Source organism: Lingula anatina, chromosome 9, assembly GCF_051362555.1.
Source record: "Lingula anatina isolate TDL-2025a chromosome 9, LinAna3.0, whole genome shotgun sequence".
In the NCBI taxonomy this organism is placed as follows: Eukaryota; Metazoa; Brachiopoda; class Lingulata; order Lingulida; family Lingulidae; genus Lingula; species Lingula anatina.
Genome location: NC_141775.1, coordinates 5,488,736 through 5,504,754, shown reverse-complemented (window position 1 = coordinate 5,504,754; position 16,019 = coordinate 5,488,736). Strand labels below are relative to the sequence as shown.

General features: G+C 36.2%; 1 protein-coding gene across 3 annotated transcripts in view; it reads right to left on the bottom strand.

The window, feature by feature from the left end:
- LOC106164489 (uncharacterized) overlaps window positions 1-16,019 on the bottom strand; it is a 24,276-nt gene extending 8,257 nt beyond the window's left edge. For 2 of the 3 annotated variants that reach the window (XM_013542425.2, XM_013542426.2), the window contains exons 1-6: window positions 15,795-16,019; window positions 10,646-10,708; window positions 9,379-9,517; window positions 4,465-4,567; window positions 3,094-3,162; window positions 1,652-1,750 (exon numbers count right to left, since the gene is read on the bottom strand). In XM_013542425.2, coding sequence (XP_013397879.2) covers window positions 1,652-1,750; window positions 3,094-3,162; window positions 4,465-4,567; window positions 9,379-9,517; window positions 10,646-10,708; window positions 15,795-15,879 — 558 coding nt within the window. In that variant the 5' untranslated portion in view covers window positions 15,880-16,019. The remainder of the gene's footprint in view (window positions 1-1,651; window positions 1,751-3,093; window positions 3,163-4,464; window positions 4,568-9,378; window positions 9,518-10,645; window positions 10,709-15,794) is intronic. The other variant, XM_013542427.2, reaches the window with a different exon arrangement.

Sequence of the window (16,019 nt, the reverse complement as noted above, 5' to 3'; positions counted from 1 at the left end):
CAGCTTAAATTTTTGTCCATTTAAAACAATTTGAAATTTATAATTCTTATCAAAAAATATATATTTTTTTAATGTTTTGAAAACACCACTTAGTATGAGTCAAAAATATCTTTCATATATGAAGAAACTGTAACACAATGGTTAGTATTACTGACCAATGATTAGATTGGATTCATTAGATTATGCCCTCAAGCAACTTAATAAAAATTCAAATAAATACGAGTCAATCTAACCCAAACAAACATGCTGTAACTCAAATTAAAATAAATAATAAAAGAAATTATAAGAAATTAATTCTAAAACAGGCTTACTATATTTCAATCAAATAATGTTTTTTTTTTTTATATTGATATTCGAAATATCTTTTACACCTAATTTCTGCTCATGTATCAAATTTTTTAAATCTAACAACAGGTAATGTGTTACTACATAATTCAAATAGTTTCAAAGTCATAATGCTAGTTCTGAAATGAAATTAGTGTCACATTAGGGGTCTATATTATAAATATTATATATACAGTAATGTACAGTCAATAGTTTTGTTTTTAAATTAGATAATAGATATTCAAGAGCACTGGCATCAAATGCTATTGATTTTGCATATCCAGTGAAACCTTTGTTTTTGGCTTTCAAAAACTGCTAGGTAATATTTCCCCAGGTGAAATTAATCCATAAGAAGACATTGGTTTGTTTTTTCCATCGTTGATTACATTAGGTCCAAACAATATTTAATGTAAAATGTCCTTGATGGTTTCGGGCAGTAATTTTTTTTTTAGATATTTACATACGAAGCTCAATTATACCACCAGATGGTGCTGCATTCCAATAAAGGCCCAATTTACAAAATAACAACAACAGTTTTGCAAGAAAAGTCAATATTGATCAATCATAAAATCACACTGAAATCATACTCTTTGACACCAAAATGTTTTCCCTTCTAAAATTGCAATATTCAAAGCATTATGCTATGCAGTCAACTAAAAGCACTACAACCCAATCTCCTTTGGTTGGTCAATAAAAAGCGATAAGCTTTCAAGCATGCCTCGTAAGCGACTGGAATAAAGGTCTGTTATGCATGAGGGTGCCACTGAGGACGTTCATGAAAGGTGATGCATTTTCCAATCTCCTTTAGAGTGGGGTCAAAGGTCAAGGACAGTGCACAAGGTCGTTGACAAGACTTCCAATGCGAGTGCCATCATGCGGAGAGTGGTACATTTTGAAATTACAATCTAGTTGACAGTGATCAAGACATGGGGGTAGGTTGTGTATAGATATTTGACAACTGGACTTGGGGGGGGGGGAACTGTACTTTATATAACATGAAATTTAATGTAAGTAATTTTAGATATTTTTTTTTCTTTTTCAAACACAACATAGGAGATTTTTCATAATAAAACAAAGCCAACAGACAACAGTTCAAACATTGTTCATATTAAGGCCAAGTGACACTCAACCCAGCAAATTATTGTTGTTCTTTCTGTCAGATTTTTTAAAATTCAACATAGCATTTGCCAAATCATAATTAAAACATTTCTCACAAACAAGCATGGAAGGCAAGTGCAAACAACATAACACAATGACCTTGACCTTTATGTGCTTAGAACATGCAATTATTTCAATGAGGTCAAAGGTCAAGTGAGGTAGGGGTCACCTCATCCGTCTTTCCAATAGCCCTCATCTGGCTTTCACCCTCTTCACGACGCTTCATTTCAGCTTCGATAATCTCAAATTGGAGCTGACGAGCCTTTCTCTGAAGGGTAGATAAATGACAAAAAATGTTTATGATTTATTTGTGTTACGAAATTAAATCTGCCAATTGTAGCTTCTTGACAAAATATTCTCAATAAGCTAGAAAATAAGTTTCAGTGAAAACCTGGTATGTGCTAGTTACCGGAAGTGGGTCAAAAATTAGGTACAAATAAAAAATGCAGGGAGGGGCAATTATTTTTATTTGGACACTGATCAAAAATTGTAACGAGGGTGACTTTCAATCTAAGCATCCCATAAAGAACTGTAATTTCAAGGAGTTTTTATAATGCCTGAAACAAAAGAAATGCATCTTGGTAATTATTCAACAAATATAGCCCTGGCAACAAAAGCAGTGTATCTATACTGATGTATGCTTTAATGACTGTGCATAAAATACTGTATGATATATAAAGAAATTATAGTTATATAAATAAAAGGTACTTCATAATATGTTTGTTAGTAATTTCAGTGCACTTCTATTGAAAAAAAAGTTTTACATAGATACTTTATATGGTATGTATGGAAACCATATTATACAATTGATAATATCCGAGCTCTTAACAATAAGCAAAAACCTGTTTTTTTTTTTAAGCTGAGACTAAGCATAACAACTTTTACAATAAATATATACTTTTAGAAATAAGGCATTTAAAATTGAACAAGTAATTAGTTAGCACATATAATGCACTCAGTACTAGTATTCACATAAAAATGTATGTCTGACAAACATTACATTTACCACAAATGGTTCATGACTAAGACCAAACTGACAATTATCTAGGGGAAAAGAATCCGAAATGCACATTCATCACACATAATTTAGGGTTAATACCTGTTTTAAAGAATACACATAAGTTTTCAGCATCTGTTTTGGCAAGGTTAATACTGATATTCCTCTAAAATATTTACTAAGTGATAATTATTTGTAACAGCCAAGACTTATAGATATAATAATCTTTCACATCCAAATATATATCAACTTTCAAATTTGGCAGTCTCCTTAAAAATAGCAACTTTCACCTTTTTCAGTCGCAATTTAAATAAGAAATTTGTTTTTTGTACTTTAAAACATTCATCATTCAAATCTTAATTTCTCCATTCATATTTGTACAAAACTCAGGTAGGCAAGGGAGGTACAGGGGGTTCACCCCCCCCCTCCATTTTGGCCAGAAACAGACCCACTTTGGAGTCACTAGCTACATGCCTGGGAGACAACAAAGTAAAACAGATGCTGAGACAATACGTGTATTTTTTTAACACAGTAAAGAATTGCAACACTAGAAGAAAAGATATCTGTATTCTAAAGCAATGAAACTACATGCAAAAAACAAAACATCAAAATACCTCATCGTCGAGTGCCAGACGCTCCATTTGACGTTCTTCTTCCTCCATCTGTAACTGTAGGGCTCGCCCCTGGAAGTGCATGGGGGGGATACAGAGCTAGCCTCACTCTAGCACATATTTGGTTTTTCACTATAACCTAAAATTTCCCCCAATTGTTTTTTTTTTCGATGCAATGACAATTTGGCAAAAAATATTAAAAGTGTAAAGTAACAAAATTCAATGAAGTAATTTTAGTTTTTCTTTGCCCAAATACATAATTTTCACTATATTAATTACCCTAATTTGATATTTTATAAACTGGTCATGCTAGTGTGAGGCAAGAGGGACATGGCTTGCAAGCACACAACACTCAACTATAAATGGCAAGCAATTTTAAGCCTTGTTAACACTGATAAAAGGTCAACCCTTCTTGGTGCAACCTTGGTTGGGTACCCTGAAAATTATCATCAACCACAGACAGTTCTTTTAAAATAACTATCTGTTATCCTGCTTACTCATAGGCAATGCAGCTTAATTATTTCAAAGAACAGAGGCATCACATTTGCTGCCTATGACTTATGACCTGTGAAAGGAGCTGACCTATCGTCAATGTAAACACGGCTTTCGAAAGCAGCCTGCCTATGGGAAAGGCCACAACAACATATTAAAATTGGATCCTAATATAACTGGTTTACAGAAATGTGACAGAGGATCCACGAACTAACTGATCCGCCGACTAAATATGGCAAAACGAAAAGCAAATAGTTAAAATGTCTTCTTACTAAAAATATGAACTTTACAAAAATAGATAAAATGGACCCCAAGTCATTTATCAGTCTCATATATTTACTGCTATTTTGTATATTTGATGATTTTCAATTTCACATATCTCAAGATTCTTCATCCACATGTCTACAAGGTTTTGGTTTTCATTCTTTCCAATGCTAATAAATATTTTTAATATTACAAACTTTCCCTATCAGCAAGGGGAGATATTATCACATTTGCTATCTACTAATACCATACACTAAAAGTAAACATTAAAAAAACATTCACTCTTTCCATAGCTAACATGCAGTCACAACAACACTTTTACTCAACACGCAAGTTTGTTTTATCCGAGCAAGCCATATCAATATATGTTTAAATTAACAAACTGGAGAGGAAAATATTGATATAAATTCAGTTATAATATTTTTAATTAATTTTTTTGAAATATTTCAATACCAACGTATGACAAAATCAAATACACTTTACTTTTAAACCTGTTTATTGTCTCATAGCTCAAAAGGATTAAAACAAACCCTCTTCAATACACAAACACACACACTGAATATGAATAGCAATCAGAAAACTTCTTAATAAAATATTCCCAGAAAACGACCATTGTACCTCGTCTTCAGCCTCGTGCCTGCGTCGTTCCTCCTCCGCCTTCTTCATCTTCTCTACCTGTGATAAATGCACTTTCCTGGCCACCTCTTCATCCTCTCTGGCCCTTAATATTGGTAAAAAAATGGATAAATTATCAAACTAGACAGCGATGCTGACAATATGTACAGACACATGTACACCTACGGTAATGTGCCATGAATTTCGAACAGTAAAAAATAATTAAATTTGGGAAAAGATCGTTCTGGCCGAAATTCATGAAAAGGAGGTGCTCAGAACTCCTGAAAGTTCGAATTTCATGGAATTCTGTCAATTTTGACCGGAAGTTGTCTGTTCGTCGCTAGGCCTTCTGTTATCTTCTCCCGACGATCTATTTAAAGTTACCATAATGTATGATGTGTGAGTGTCGGTAATTGCGACCAAAGGTATACACGTACTTTCACCCGATCACTGTGTATGGCCCATAGATAGAGCGGTACTCTTGTCTAGGGCCGCAAAACAGCATCGTTATCAGTAGTGTCGTTTTTCAAAAGCGATTCTGGCAGCCAGAAACTAGTGTCGTTTTTCAAAAACGATCCTGGCGCTCAGAACGGGAGTGGACGGAGGGAGAGACGGCCGACGATTAGCGTCTGCCACGGCCAGATAACCTTTAATATGGAAGCTTAGTGTTACCGTTGCTCCTTTCCGTGCACTGAAACCGAGACGACAGCTGATCAGTGTCTATGGCGCACGTGCAGGTAGCCTTCATCTGCGATAAGTGTCTTCCGCGACCAGGTTCGTTGCCTTTACCGTTAAAGTCGGGCGGAGCTTTATGCGCGAATGCGTCCTCATCTCGCCGTTCGCGGTGTCTCCGACGCATACGTAGCCTTCCCTGCAGAAGCCGGCCTCGGCACTACGGCCTCTCCTCCGTGCGGGGAGGCCACTACGACCGCAGATCGGTATGTGCGGCGCACAGGTAGCCTTCGCCACGGCAGCCGAACTGTGTATTACGGTCTCTCTCCGTCGTGCGCTGCGACCAAGATGACCGCTGATTGTTGTCTGCGATCAAATATACTATGTTTGGGGGGGGGATGTGCAGGGCCGTTTTTTTTTTTCGCTCAGGCAACCCAATCTTAACCAGCAGCAGCAAATGATTTCCTGGCGCACAGTTGCGTAAATGTACGCATTTGAAAAGCGTGTACGTTTTGTCATCTTCAAACAAACGCGAGAGATAGGTAATCTAGAGTAAACCGAAAAGGCAGTTTTTATATTCGTTCAAGGGACTGGAAGATCGTCAATGGGAGATAGTGAGCGATCTGAGCGCGATAATAAGCCAATTTCCACACTAGTTCAAGGGACTTCGTTACTATATTCGTCAGCAACAGATCGTCAGCGATCCGAGCAAGCATAGAAGCTTGGACTTTTTGTCCATGCTAGAAGGCAATTTTCATGTAGTCAGCAGGATATGGTTTGCTGGTTTGCGACAGGGGCGTAACCAGGCATACGCATGGATACACTGTGCGTATATAATTTTTTGGCCAACCATGATATTATTCTCTATAAATCTAGTGTACTTTTCAAGGAATATTATCGAAAATCCCCGTCGATTATAAGTTAATGTCACCTGAGTGTACAAATTCTCTGTATAATTTATATATGCACCATTGTTCTGACACCCTTCTCGTTAGCTTTCACAGAACTGAGGTAAACAATACTAGTTACCATCTGAAGTCCGATCTTAATCGTCCATCTAGCTGGAACTTGCTTTACCTCTTAATTAGAGGGTAAAGTGCCCTTCAGCTCACAGGTAGCTTTTGTCTTGAGTGTATCGAACGCGATATTTATCTCAGATAAAAATCTACCCGTGTATTATTTCAAAGAGCTGCTCCAGCAGACCTGGGGGCACTAGATAAATCTGATCATCGGGATAAACAAGGAGCCAGAGAAACAAAGGAAGATTGATTTTTCCTGCAAAGTTTCAAAGAATTTTGACACGGACTTGATCCAGCTTAACCCTCCAAACTAACGGGGTGGCATGGGCAATTTTTACAAAATTTACAAACAATTATACTTAGATATATTACAATTTTATCCTTTAATATAATTTTGGGAGGCATGCACCCGCATGTAAGCTGGGTGATGTCAGTAAGCCCCTAGTTAAATAAATATACCCTTATGAGCAAGGCTTTTCCCAGCGAACCGTCCAGCCGTCATTTGGACGGCCGCTGACATCACCGGACGGCCTATATTTTCAAAGACGGCTAGACGGCTTGCGACTTTTCTTTTAATGACGTCTTGGCTTGTCGGGACAGCCGTGGACGTTGTAAGAAATTTTCTTAGAGTAATTTGACGTACCTAGCTTTTATGATGCGTCACAGATGAATGGTACTACTTTGTAGTGTACGCTGATATTCAGTCCCGACGAAACTACTTCCTAAAGCTTACAAAACACAATAAAATGTTTCTATGAACCTTAAGATACACATTCCACGCCGTATGCAGCAGTGACAAGAGTGACCTTCATGCGGTACAAAACACTAAGAAAACTACAGGCCAATTTGTGAAAGGGGACACCTTCCGGACCTTCATATGCACGGCAACTGACAAAGCTGATTGACAAAAAGGAAAATTTCAAATTTTCAGCGAGAGACGTTCGCAATCCGAGAGAGACCAGGAGGCAATTTTCATATTTGTTAAAGAGACTTCGTAAGCCAAAGGGCGAGACGAGAACGCAATTTTCGTATCATCAGCGTCGCAATCCGAGTGAAACGAGAAAGCTCATACTCGTTCAGTGGCTTTCGTTTGCGGCAGATCGTCAGCCGGAGATCGTTCTCGATTGTTTTTAACCCTCCATCCCTCCCCATCGGAATTTTTAATTTTTAAAAATATTTTTCATTTCATTTGTACATTTCAAGGGACCTCATTAGCGGAAGATCGTCAGCGGGAGATTGTGAACGATCTGAGCGAGACAAGAAAGCAATAATGGTAATCTTTATTGCAGCTCTTAATATTGCTCTTTTGTTCTGTTACTGAAGTCTCTACTGTTAACAATGCTATTGTGCGCCTCAGCAAAACTACCGATCGCTATCTCACACCGAATACTGCGGTAAAGAAACAACAGCCCGACAGTACAACTCTTAATAGATTCTCCTGTTATCTGAATGAATGGATATGACGATGTTGTTTAGCGTCCTAAACTAACTGTACTGATCGTTATCTTGCACCTTGGGCCGCACACGTAGTACTCAGGTAAAGGTACGCTAGGGCAACATTGCCGACTGATCTTTACAAGCGCGAGAATAGCCCGGTGGCCGATTTTAAGGTGTACGAAATTCACGAAATCAAGATCGCGCAAAATTGCTTACTGGCCGAAATTCATGGTCCAGAAAAAACTCCAGACGGCCGATTTTAAGATAGTTCGAAATTCAAGAGCCGTTCGAAATTCATGGCACTTTACCGTAAATGGAAAATGGCAATGCAGATAATTTGAACCAAAATATGCAAGGATTAATATTTATGTTATTTAAGTTTTAGTTGTTAAATTTACATGCTGACAATTCAGACCAAAATACTATGAAGTATCAAATAAACGTACCGGTACGTTAATTAATTTTCCAAATTTCTTCCCGCTGGTACGCTCCATTTTCACCCAGTACGCTTATTAATTTTTCAAAAATCTTCCACCCGGTATGTTTATTAAATACCTATTGTACCGGTGGGAAATTACACAAGTACAAGTCACGCTTTTTATTTTCTTAAATTGAAGTATAATGAGAAGAAAATCGAAATCTCAACTCGTTACCGACTGTTCTACAAACAGCACTGGAAAGTAGGTCAAGCGGAAGTCGCTCTCTGAACACTACGATACATGCGTCACCTGATTTCAGTTCCTATAAATAGACGTGCTTTCCCTTCAGCAGTGACAACTACTCATGTATATCGATCGAATGATGCAATGTCGCAAGGTGATAGGATCATATTTATAGCTAAGGAGGTCATTTCAAGTGCAGCAAAGAAGTTGTGTCTGTTTTCAAACGTCAATTATTTCATGCCGATTTATGATTTAAACGATGTTAAATCACATTTCTATGTAAGATAAACCCTTAGGAGTTTACAGGTATGCAAAACGGACCTTATATCTGAGAATAAATTTACTATGAATAACGTCTCCGTATGGCTCTCGGAGGCGGCTTAGGTGCGACATATCTGGGTCTTCGGCCCCTGACGATTATGAAATTTAACTCATGGCAAATATATATATATATTTTTTTGAAAATAAATTAAGTATCCCGTTTTTAAGATAAATTATAATACTGAGTGAATTTTACCTGGTGAATTTTTTTTTTACAATGATCAATAGCTAGCTTTTTTCTTTCTCTTCTTCTTCTTTATTTTTATTTATTTATTTCATTTCTTTTTTTTGGGGGGGGGGGGGAGTGGTGTAAAGGTTTTTTCCACCCAGTACTTTTATTCCATCCAGTACTTTTATTAAATTTCGAGGTTTTTTCCACCCAGTACTTTTATTCCATCAGTACTTTTATTAAATTTTGAGATTTTTTCCACCCAGTACTTTTATTCCATCAGTACTTTTATTCGATACTTCAGAGTACTTAAAACATTGTTATCTTTCAATGCAGAATAAAACTTTATTACAAACTAGCACTGCACCTGATTTAAAACAGACCACACACGCAGATTTACACCCTCACATACAAGGACACATGCAAACACATGATCAAGCAATTGCCCATACATGTGCTCAATATACACACATGCAGCCATGATCCATCCATACATATATGTACACCTATGCACACATATAAATACATATGCAGCCACATATACACTCTTGCCCATGCATGCACACATACATATATATGCCTCCATGTGTGCACACATATCATGCACGTACAAACTACCCATCCCAGCCCAGCTCACCGCTGTTGAAGGCGTTCCAGCTGGAGCATTCTTTCTCTCTGCTGTACAAACTCCTCCTCTGTCTGGACAACTTTGGCCACCTGGATATCCTCGCGCACCGTACGCCGCGTCTTCCGGTTTAAGCCAAAGTGATCTTCAACTACATAAGATAATTGTTTGTGTTAAATTCGACGACTTCTTTTTTATATATTATTTAAAACCAAAAATCAAGTCCCTTCTCTTTAATTATTCCTTTTTAAAATACCTTGAATATGTAAATAAGATTAAAGAGTGCATTTTAAAGACAAAAAAGAACATACATATATCCTATTGTGTGTGTGTGTGTCCCATATCCTATTGTACGCCATAACATAAAAAGAATTCTAAACGATTTCTTACAAGCACTGAAGATGATTTATTTTTAGAGGTATTACTGATAAACATTAAAGGGACTACTACCTCCTACAGCTCTGGGAAAAATAATCAAAGAAAAGAGAGTAAGTGTTCTATTGAACAACAAATTAAAATACTGCAGCTTAGGAAACCAAAAGGACGCATGATGTAAATACATGCAAGTTTGGCTGAACTTAATTCACAATTAGAAAATATAAGGGGATATGAAATGAAATGTCTCAAGCAAGGTGGATATGATGAAAAATTCAAATTTTTTTCTTAATCTTGAAAAGAGACAAATGACTGATTTTGAAAATTTATCTTGGAAATTTATAAGCAATGCCTTAAATAACCTTAATTTTGGTGAAAATATAAGCAGATGGATTGATATTTTTTTCACGGCTTTTAAAATATGCATGATCCAAGGCAGTAAAGGATCATATTTTTTCAAGGTATAATGTGGATGTTGAGAGGGAGACCCAATTTTGTCTTACCTGTTTCTGCTACTATACGTGTACAAATAATGGGAGCAATGTTTTGAAAAAGAAGGGCAGTAAACAGAGTTCAAACCAAAACAGATCCATTTTGATATGTTTTAGCTTAAGAATATTACAATTGTCAGTTTGGAGACTTTTTTCTACACTTAAATTTGTTTATAATAAAAGGATTAAACCAGAGATGCTGCCAACAAAAATGCAAATCATCAAACTACTTTAAATTTGGGTTTGGTAAAAAAAAAAAGTCCAATTTCAATGGACCAATTCAAAACCTTATAATTCAGCTCCCTTTTCTTTAAATAAAGGCATGATAATGTAACTCAAATCAGCAACAAATCATTTTTATTGGTCAGAAATTATATCATGTGACCAGCCCCAACTATATTCAGACAACTCACATTCCTCCTCCTGCATTCTGTGAGCCAGGGCTCCGTCTTCGTGGACCAGCCATTCTTGACGGACTGAAAAAAAAAAATAGAGAAAAAAATTGATAAAATCTAAAAAATTCAATAAAATTATTTTGTAAGTATTGTCATATTTCATATTCAAAATAATATGGTAGATCTGATGTTGCAACTGTAAATAATCCTTCAATACCACATAGTTGACTGTTCTATGATCTGGTAAATGACATTGACCTTGTATTCATCTTCTTACTTGTTATTTGTCATCAAATTCTTCTTTTGATATATTCAAGATCTGAAAAGCACACTTATTCCTCATTCCTACATTACTAATAATATGTCAAGGTGGCAATAACCCACAGAATTCAAAGAAAGCAAGAAATATACAATATTATGCTGTCAATATGCACAAATAAATAAATAAATAAATAAATAAATAAATAAATAAATAAATAAATAAATAAATAAATCCACTGTCAAGAAATTCAAAGCCCAATTCATCAAAATTCATAACAAAACACTGTTTTACAAATTACAGAAATCTATATCATTTGAATTCAGTGAGGAATTACCACCGTGACATTATTACAGAAATAACGAAAGTGACAATCAAGTACTGTTGAACCTGGGAAATGATATTGCATGCAGACAGCTCGTTACAGTAGTCTCAGTAACAATAGTTACTTATCTCTTGCCCTGTATTTCTGTCTGTAATTCACTATTTCCATATATAAACTGAGTGGTATTCAGATACCAGAACACAGCACTTAATACCCTGTGACTCATGTCAACACTAGGAGAAATATAAGCTGTGACACTTTTAAGTTTCTAATTTGAGCTTACTGAATGCAGATAAAAATAAGCGATAAAACATGAACGCATGTCCATTTCGGCCACTAATTTTTGGAAAAGCACCTTTATAATGCCATTAAAATTAATGGCAATCAGTCTAGAAATGGTCAAGTCATAACTGCTTGGTTTGCACCTGCGTGCATACTAGTAAGCTTAAATACAGAGTACTTAGTTGTCTGTCATTTAATCCCATAAGTCTCAATTTGCAAATTCCAACGCTGTGAAATCATAATTATTATTAACTGACTGCAGCTGCACTGAATGTATGGCATTAAGATCCCTGTGTGTGTATGTGTATGTGTACAAATTCCAACCATTTATTATCATCATAACCTGTAAACATATCCTCAGGTAGTGGAGTGTAAAGCTGATAAGGTGGTTCTTATGAACACTGCCATTCTCTCTCTCTCTCTCTCTGAGAGAGAGAGAGAGAGAGAGAGAGAGAGAGAGAGAGAGAGAGAATTATTATACAGGCAGGTATGAAGTCAATGCATGTGCACACACACACACTTGCATGCAGGTAACCAGTCATTGTAAAAACACACATTACACAGCCTGTCTCAGTTTCTCTAATCTGATATCTTTTTCATGATTTACTTTCTCCCCAAGAACTGTACAGTAATAAAAAAATCAATGCATGACTCATTGATACCAACACTGGAAGAATACCTTACACAAATCAAGATATCAATTAATTCCTTTTCAGACTGCAATCAGGATGGCAATATTAATATCCCCGGGCTGACTGTGAAATCTTAGATGTCAGCAGTTATGAATAATGATGAATTATAATAATACTGTGAATGACCTGGCATTAGGAAGCCTCATGTTAAGTTTTACTTCTGTCATGCCGCTTGTAGGATGAATATAAATAAGAATGCTTTTTTCATGTTGGGGCATTCTTTGGTATATATGTTTGTCATTTTGATTATCGATTCAAAATTTTTATTTTTTAACCAGTATATATTGCACACCTAATATCAAAACCATTTTTTAAAATTTGTGCATTTCTTTATAGTGAAAAGAAAATATTAATTTCTGTAAATAGTCATAAATTATCCGACCAAGAGTTGGGGAAATTTGTAAAAAAAAAAAAAAAAAAACACATGATACTTTACTAATTCTTTTGGTATTTATCTGAGTCAGCATCATATCTGTGTTGGCTAAGCTCTACATAATAACAATAACAATAACAGATCTACCTTTGTATTCATTTGCATTCAGTCTTGTTGTACAAAGATCAAATTACAAGACACCGACTAGTATATACTACTGGTAGAGTCATTTCAGTGCCATAGCCCATACTAGTATGTATGGGTTTATTTTGGCCACTTTTCTCTTCTCCTATTTACTGTGTCAAATTTTCACCAAACTTATGATTCTTGGTGTAGACTACTCACACATTTCATTTTATCTCTAGAGGCGAAAATATGTTAAAAAATATTTCATAGAGAGTGCATTTATCTATTTTGCCAGTAGGAGATGGTGGATGTTTTCTTTAAGGTACAAGTAACATTAGTCACACATCTTCATCATATTTCCCAGCTATCTGTGGTTGAGGCAGAGATGATCAGTGTGATAATAATATCTGTTTCAGAATTACAGTCAAGATGCTGGGCTTGCTTATTATATGCTATATAGATAGGGTTCTGCGATTACAGAATATTGACCCAAAAACAGGTGCACTATTTAAACCTTTTAAGGATCACTCAAAGGTATTTTCTCTCCTGCCTCTGTAACATCTCCACAACAAGTCTATTTCCATTTCATGAAAAAGAAAGAAATCTAGAGGCAACAGCATATTCCAGGTACAGAAAGCTGCAGGGTGCATATTTTTCCTTAAAGAAATGTATATATTCAACAGAAACGGAAGAAGAAAGAGGTCACCCTCTGCCACCACATACTCACCCACTTGCACACATACAGTACAAACATTAATACATACTTACACACACACTGTTACTGTCACACACACTCACTACAACACTTTCACTCAAGTACTCTCTCACACATACACACACACTATGACACTTTCACTCAAGTGTACACACTCTCTCTCTCTCTCTCTCTCTCTCACACACACACACACACACACACACACACACACACACACACACACACACACACACTATACAACCCCAGTAGAAGCCAGCCTCTGTTCCCTGTAGCGTGAAGGCAGTGCTAGGGTCAGGCCAGGCATCCTATCCAATCAGACTGACACTTCACTGAGGTCTGTTCAGATATATTCCCAGTAAAAGAAGAGGATCTCTTTTCTATTTGTACTGAATTTATGGAAAACACCTTGCCTCCCTGTAGACTCAGACCCTGTCCTCAACAAGGTGCTAGTACAGTAATAACTCCCAGTATTGGAATAGTGAAATTTTTTATTTTTAGTTACACACATGCTAGTCAACATGTCTTCAAATTCTGACACTGTCGACTGCGTTACCTTTAAGAGCTTTCAATCTTTATTTTTCTAGTACTACTAACATAAAATTATACAAGGATTATTTTACTTAAAATTATCTAATATTTTTATTTTCAAAGCGATCAATTACTGCTACACTTTTTCATTTAAAATGGATTTATGGCAAACACTCTTTCCACCAAGTACCACAACTCTGGAGAAAAATGATACAAATATTGAGGGCGTCACTCCAGCACCTGCAGAGTCAGGGCAGAGCTGAGGGTCAGACCAGGTATCATTTCTAATCAGACTGACATTTCATTCCGTATGTTCACAAGAGTAGTCTTGTTTCGGGGAATTTTATTTATTTCCACTCTGGTTGAAGGTTATTTCACTGAAGTAGGTAGCACCTGGATTTACAATCTTATTTCGACAAATGTTTTCTACACTGCAGTACTTACTAGTATTAGTTATTTATAAGTGACTTTTATATCACCAGAATGTTAAATTTATTTATAAACAAAGGGACAGAGATTGTTGTTTTTGTATATATACCCAATGTCTTTCTAATCCCACTGTAATAACATTTGCTTTTAAAATTGTGAAAATCCTAAAAAGAAAGAAAAACTCCTTCCGTGGTAATTCATTTTCCCTACCAGCTGTTTTAAAAAGAAAGTGGTCTTTTACTTTGCTAATTTGTCATTAAATCTATTCCTCGATGTTTGTGCCTTGGAGTTATTTATTGTGACACGCTTAAACGGACAATCTAGGGCCCAGAGCAAAATAATACAGGTTCAACCACAGGTTCAAGTTAATGGGTTGATGAATCATAAAAAAATTACTTTCATGGCTTACAAATAAAATATAAAAAGATTACCTTCATGACTCATTACATTCATCTAAAATTCTTTAGCTTTATTTATTTTGTTTTTAAAATATTGATTTGGCAGAGAATTTATGATGGAAACAATTAGTTTTACAAAACTTGTGTCTACAGATAAAAATTTATCTTATACAGTCCATTCCCTGCACAAAATATCCTACCTTGTCTCTGACATTTTAGATCCCATTCCCACAGACACCACAGGTCAACGTAGACCCAATTCAGAGGGGACTCTTGCTGGGTGCAATCAGTTTAACTGTATGACATGCCTCCTTTTGTTTTCAATGCACAGGTATAATCACCAGTTTTTCTATATTCTACTTAACATCAGGAAGAGGCGTGTCTTTCAGTTAAGTTGATTGCAGTCAGCCAGGGTCCTGCAAAGTTGGGTTGATCCATGTAGACCGATTTCTATGGGAATGGAACCTAAAACATCTATTAGAAAACTTACAAGATGTTAGCCAGATATACTTCTAACGACATATCAACCGCCCAGAGTTGTCTCATATGTGCAAGCTGGTCATCATTTTTGCAATTTTTGAGGTCCTTCCTTTCATGCAATAGCACATCCAGCTCATATCAGAAAATATAAACAGTTAGTGCTAATGCATAAATTTCAATCGCACCAGCCAATAATGACCATTGCTGAGTGGCAAAATATTTAGTATTGTATCAATTAAATAACTCAAACGATGGGTGCCTGCATTACAACTCATTGTTGTGGCTGTTGATTTAACTGTCAAAGTGCCATCAAACTGGAAGACATTCCCTGGTTAAGTAGTGTTTACAAAAAGATATGTGCGTTGGATTTTACGCTAAATATTGTAGCTCCCTGATCAAAAACTGAAGTCAGCCACGTGAAGTCAAGTAAAAGCGTGCCTTGCGTTCAGTGTGCACATTTAATGTTAACCCAACAACATCTCTCTGAATCATACGGCCCAAAAATGACCTCATACTGTTATAATGGAGTCGACTTTTCTTTTCACATTCTCAACGCTCACCTCTGTTTACCCTCCCGTCCTCGGGCAAATCTTCGGAATTTTTGGGGTCAATTCCCTGTCCAGACCGTATCTGAACTTCTGCCATTATGTAGTTTCCGAAAGCGACAGTTAAAGATGAAATACGGACATGTTTTCCGTCTACATCGTAGCAACAGTCCTCAGCTTTGTTCAAACGTGTTGCTTTCCGCTTTCTTGTATATGGCGGAAGTAATGTAACCGGAAGTG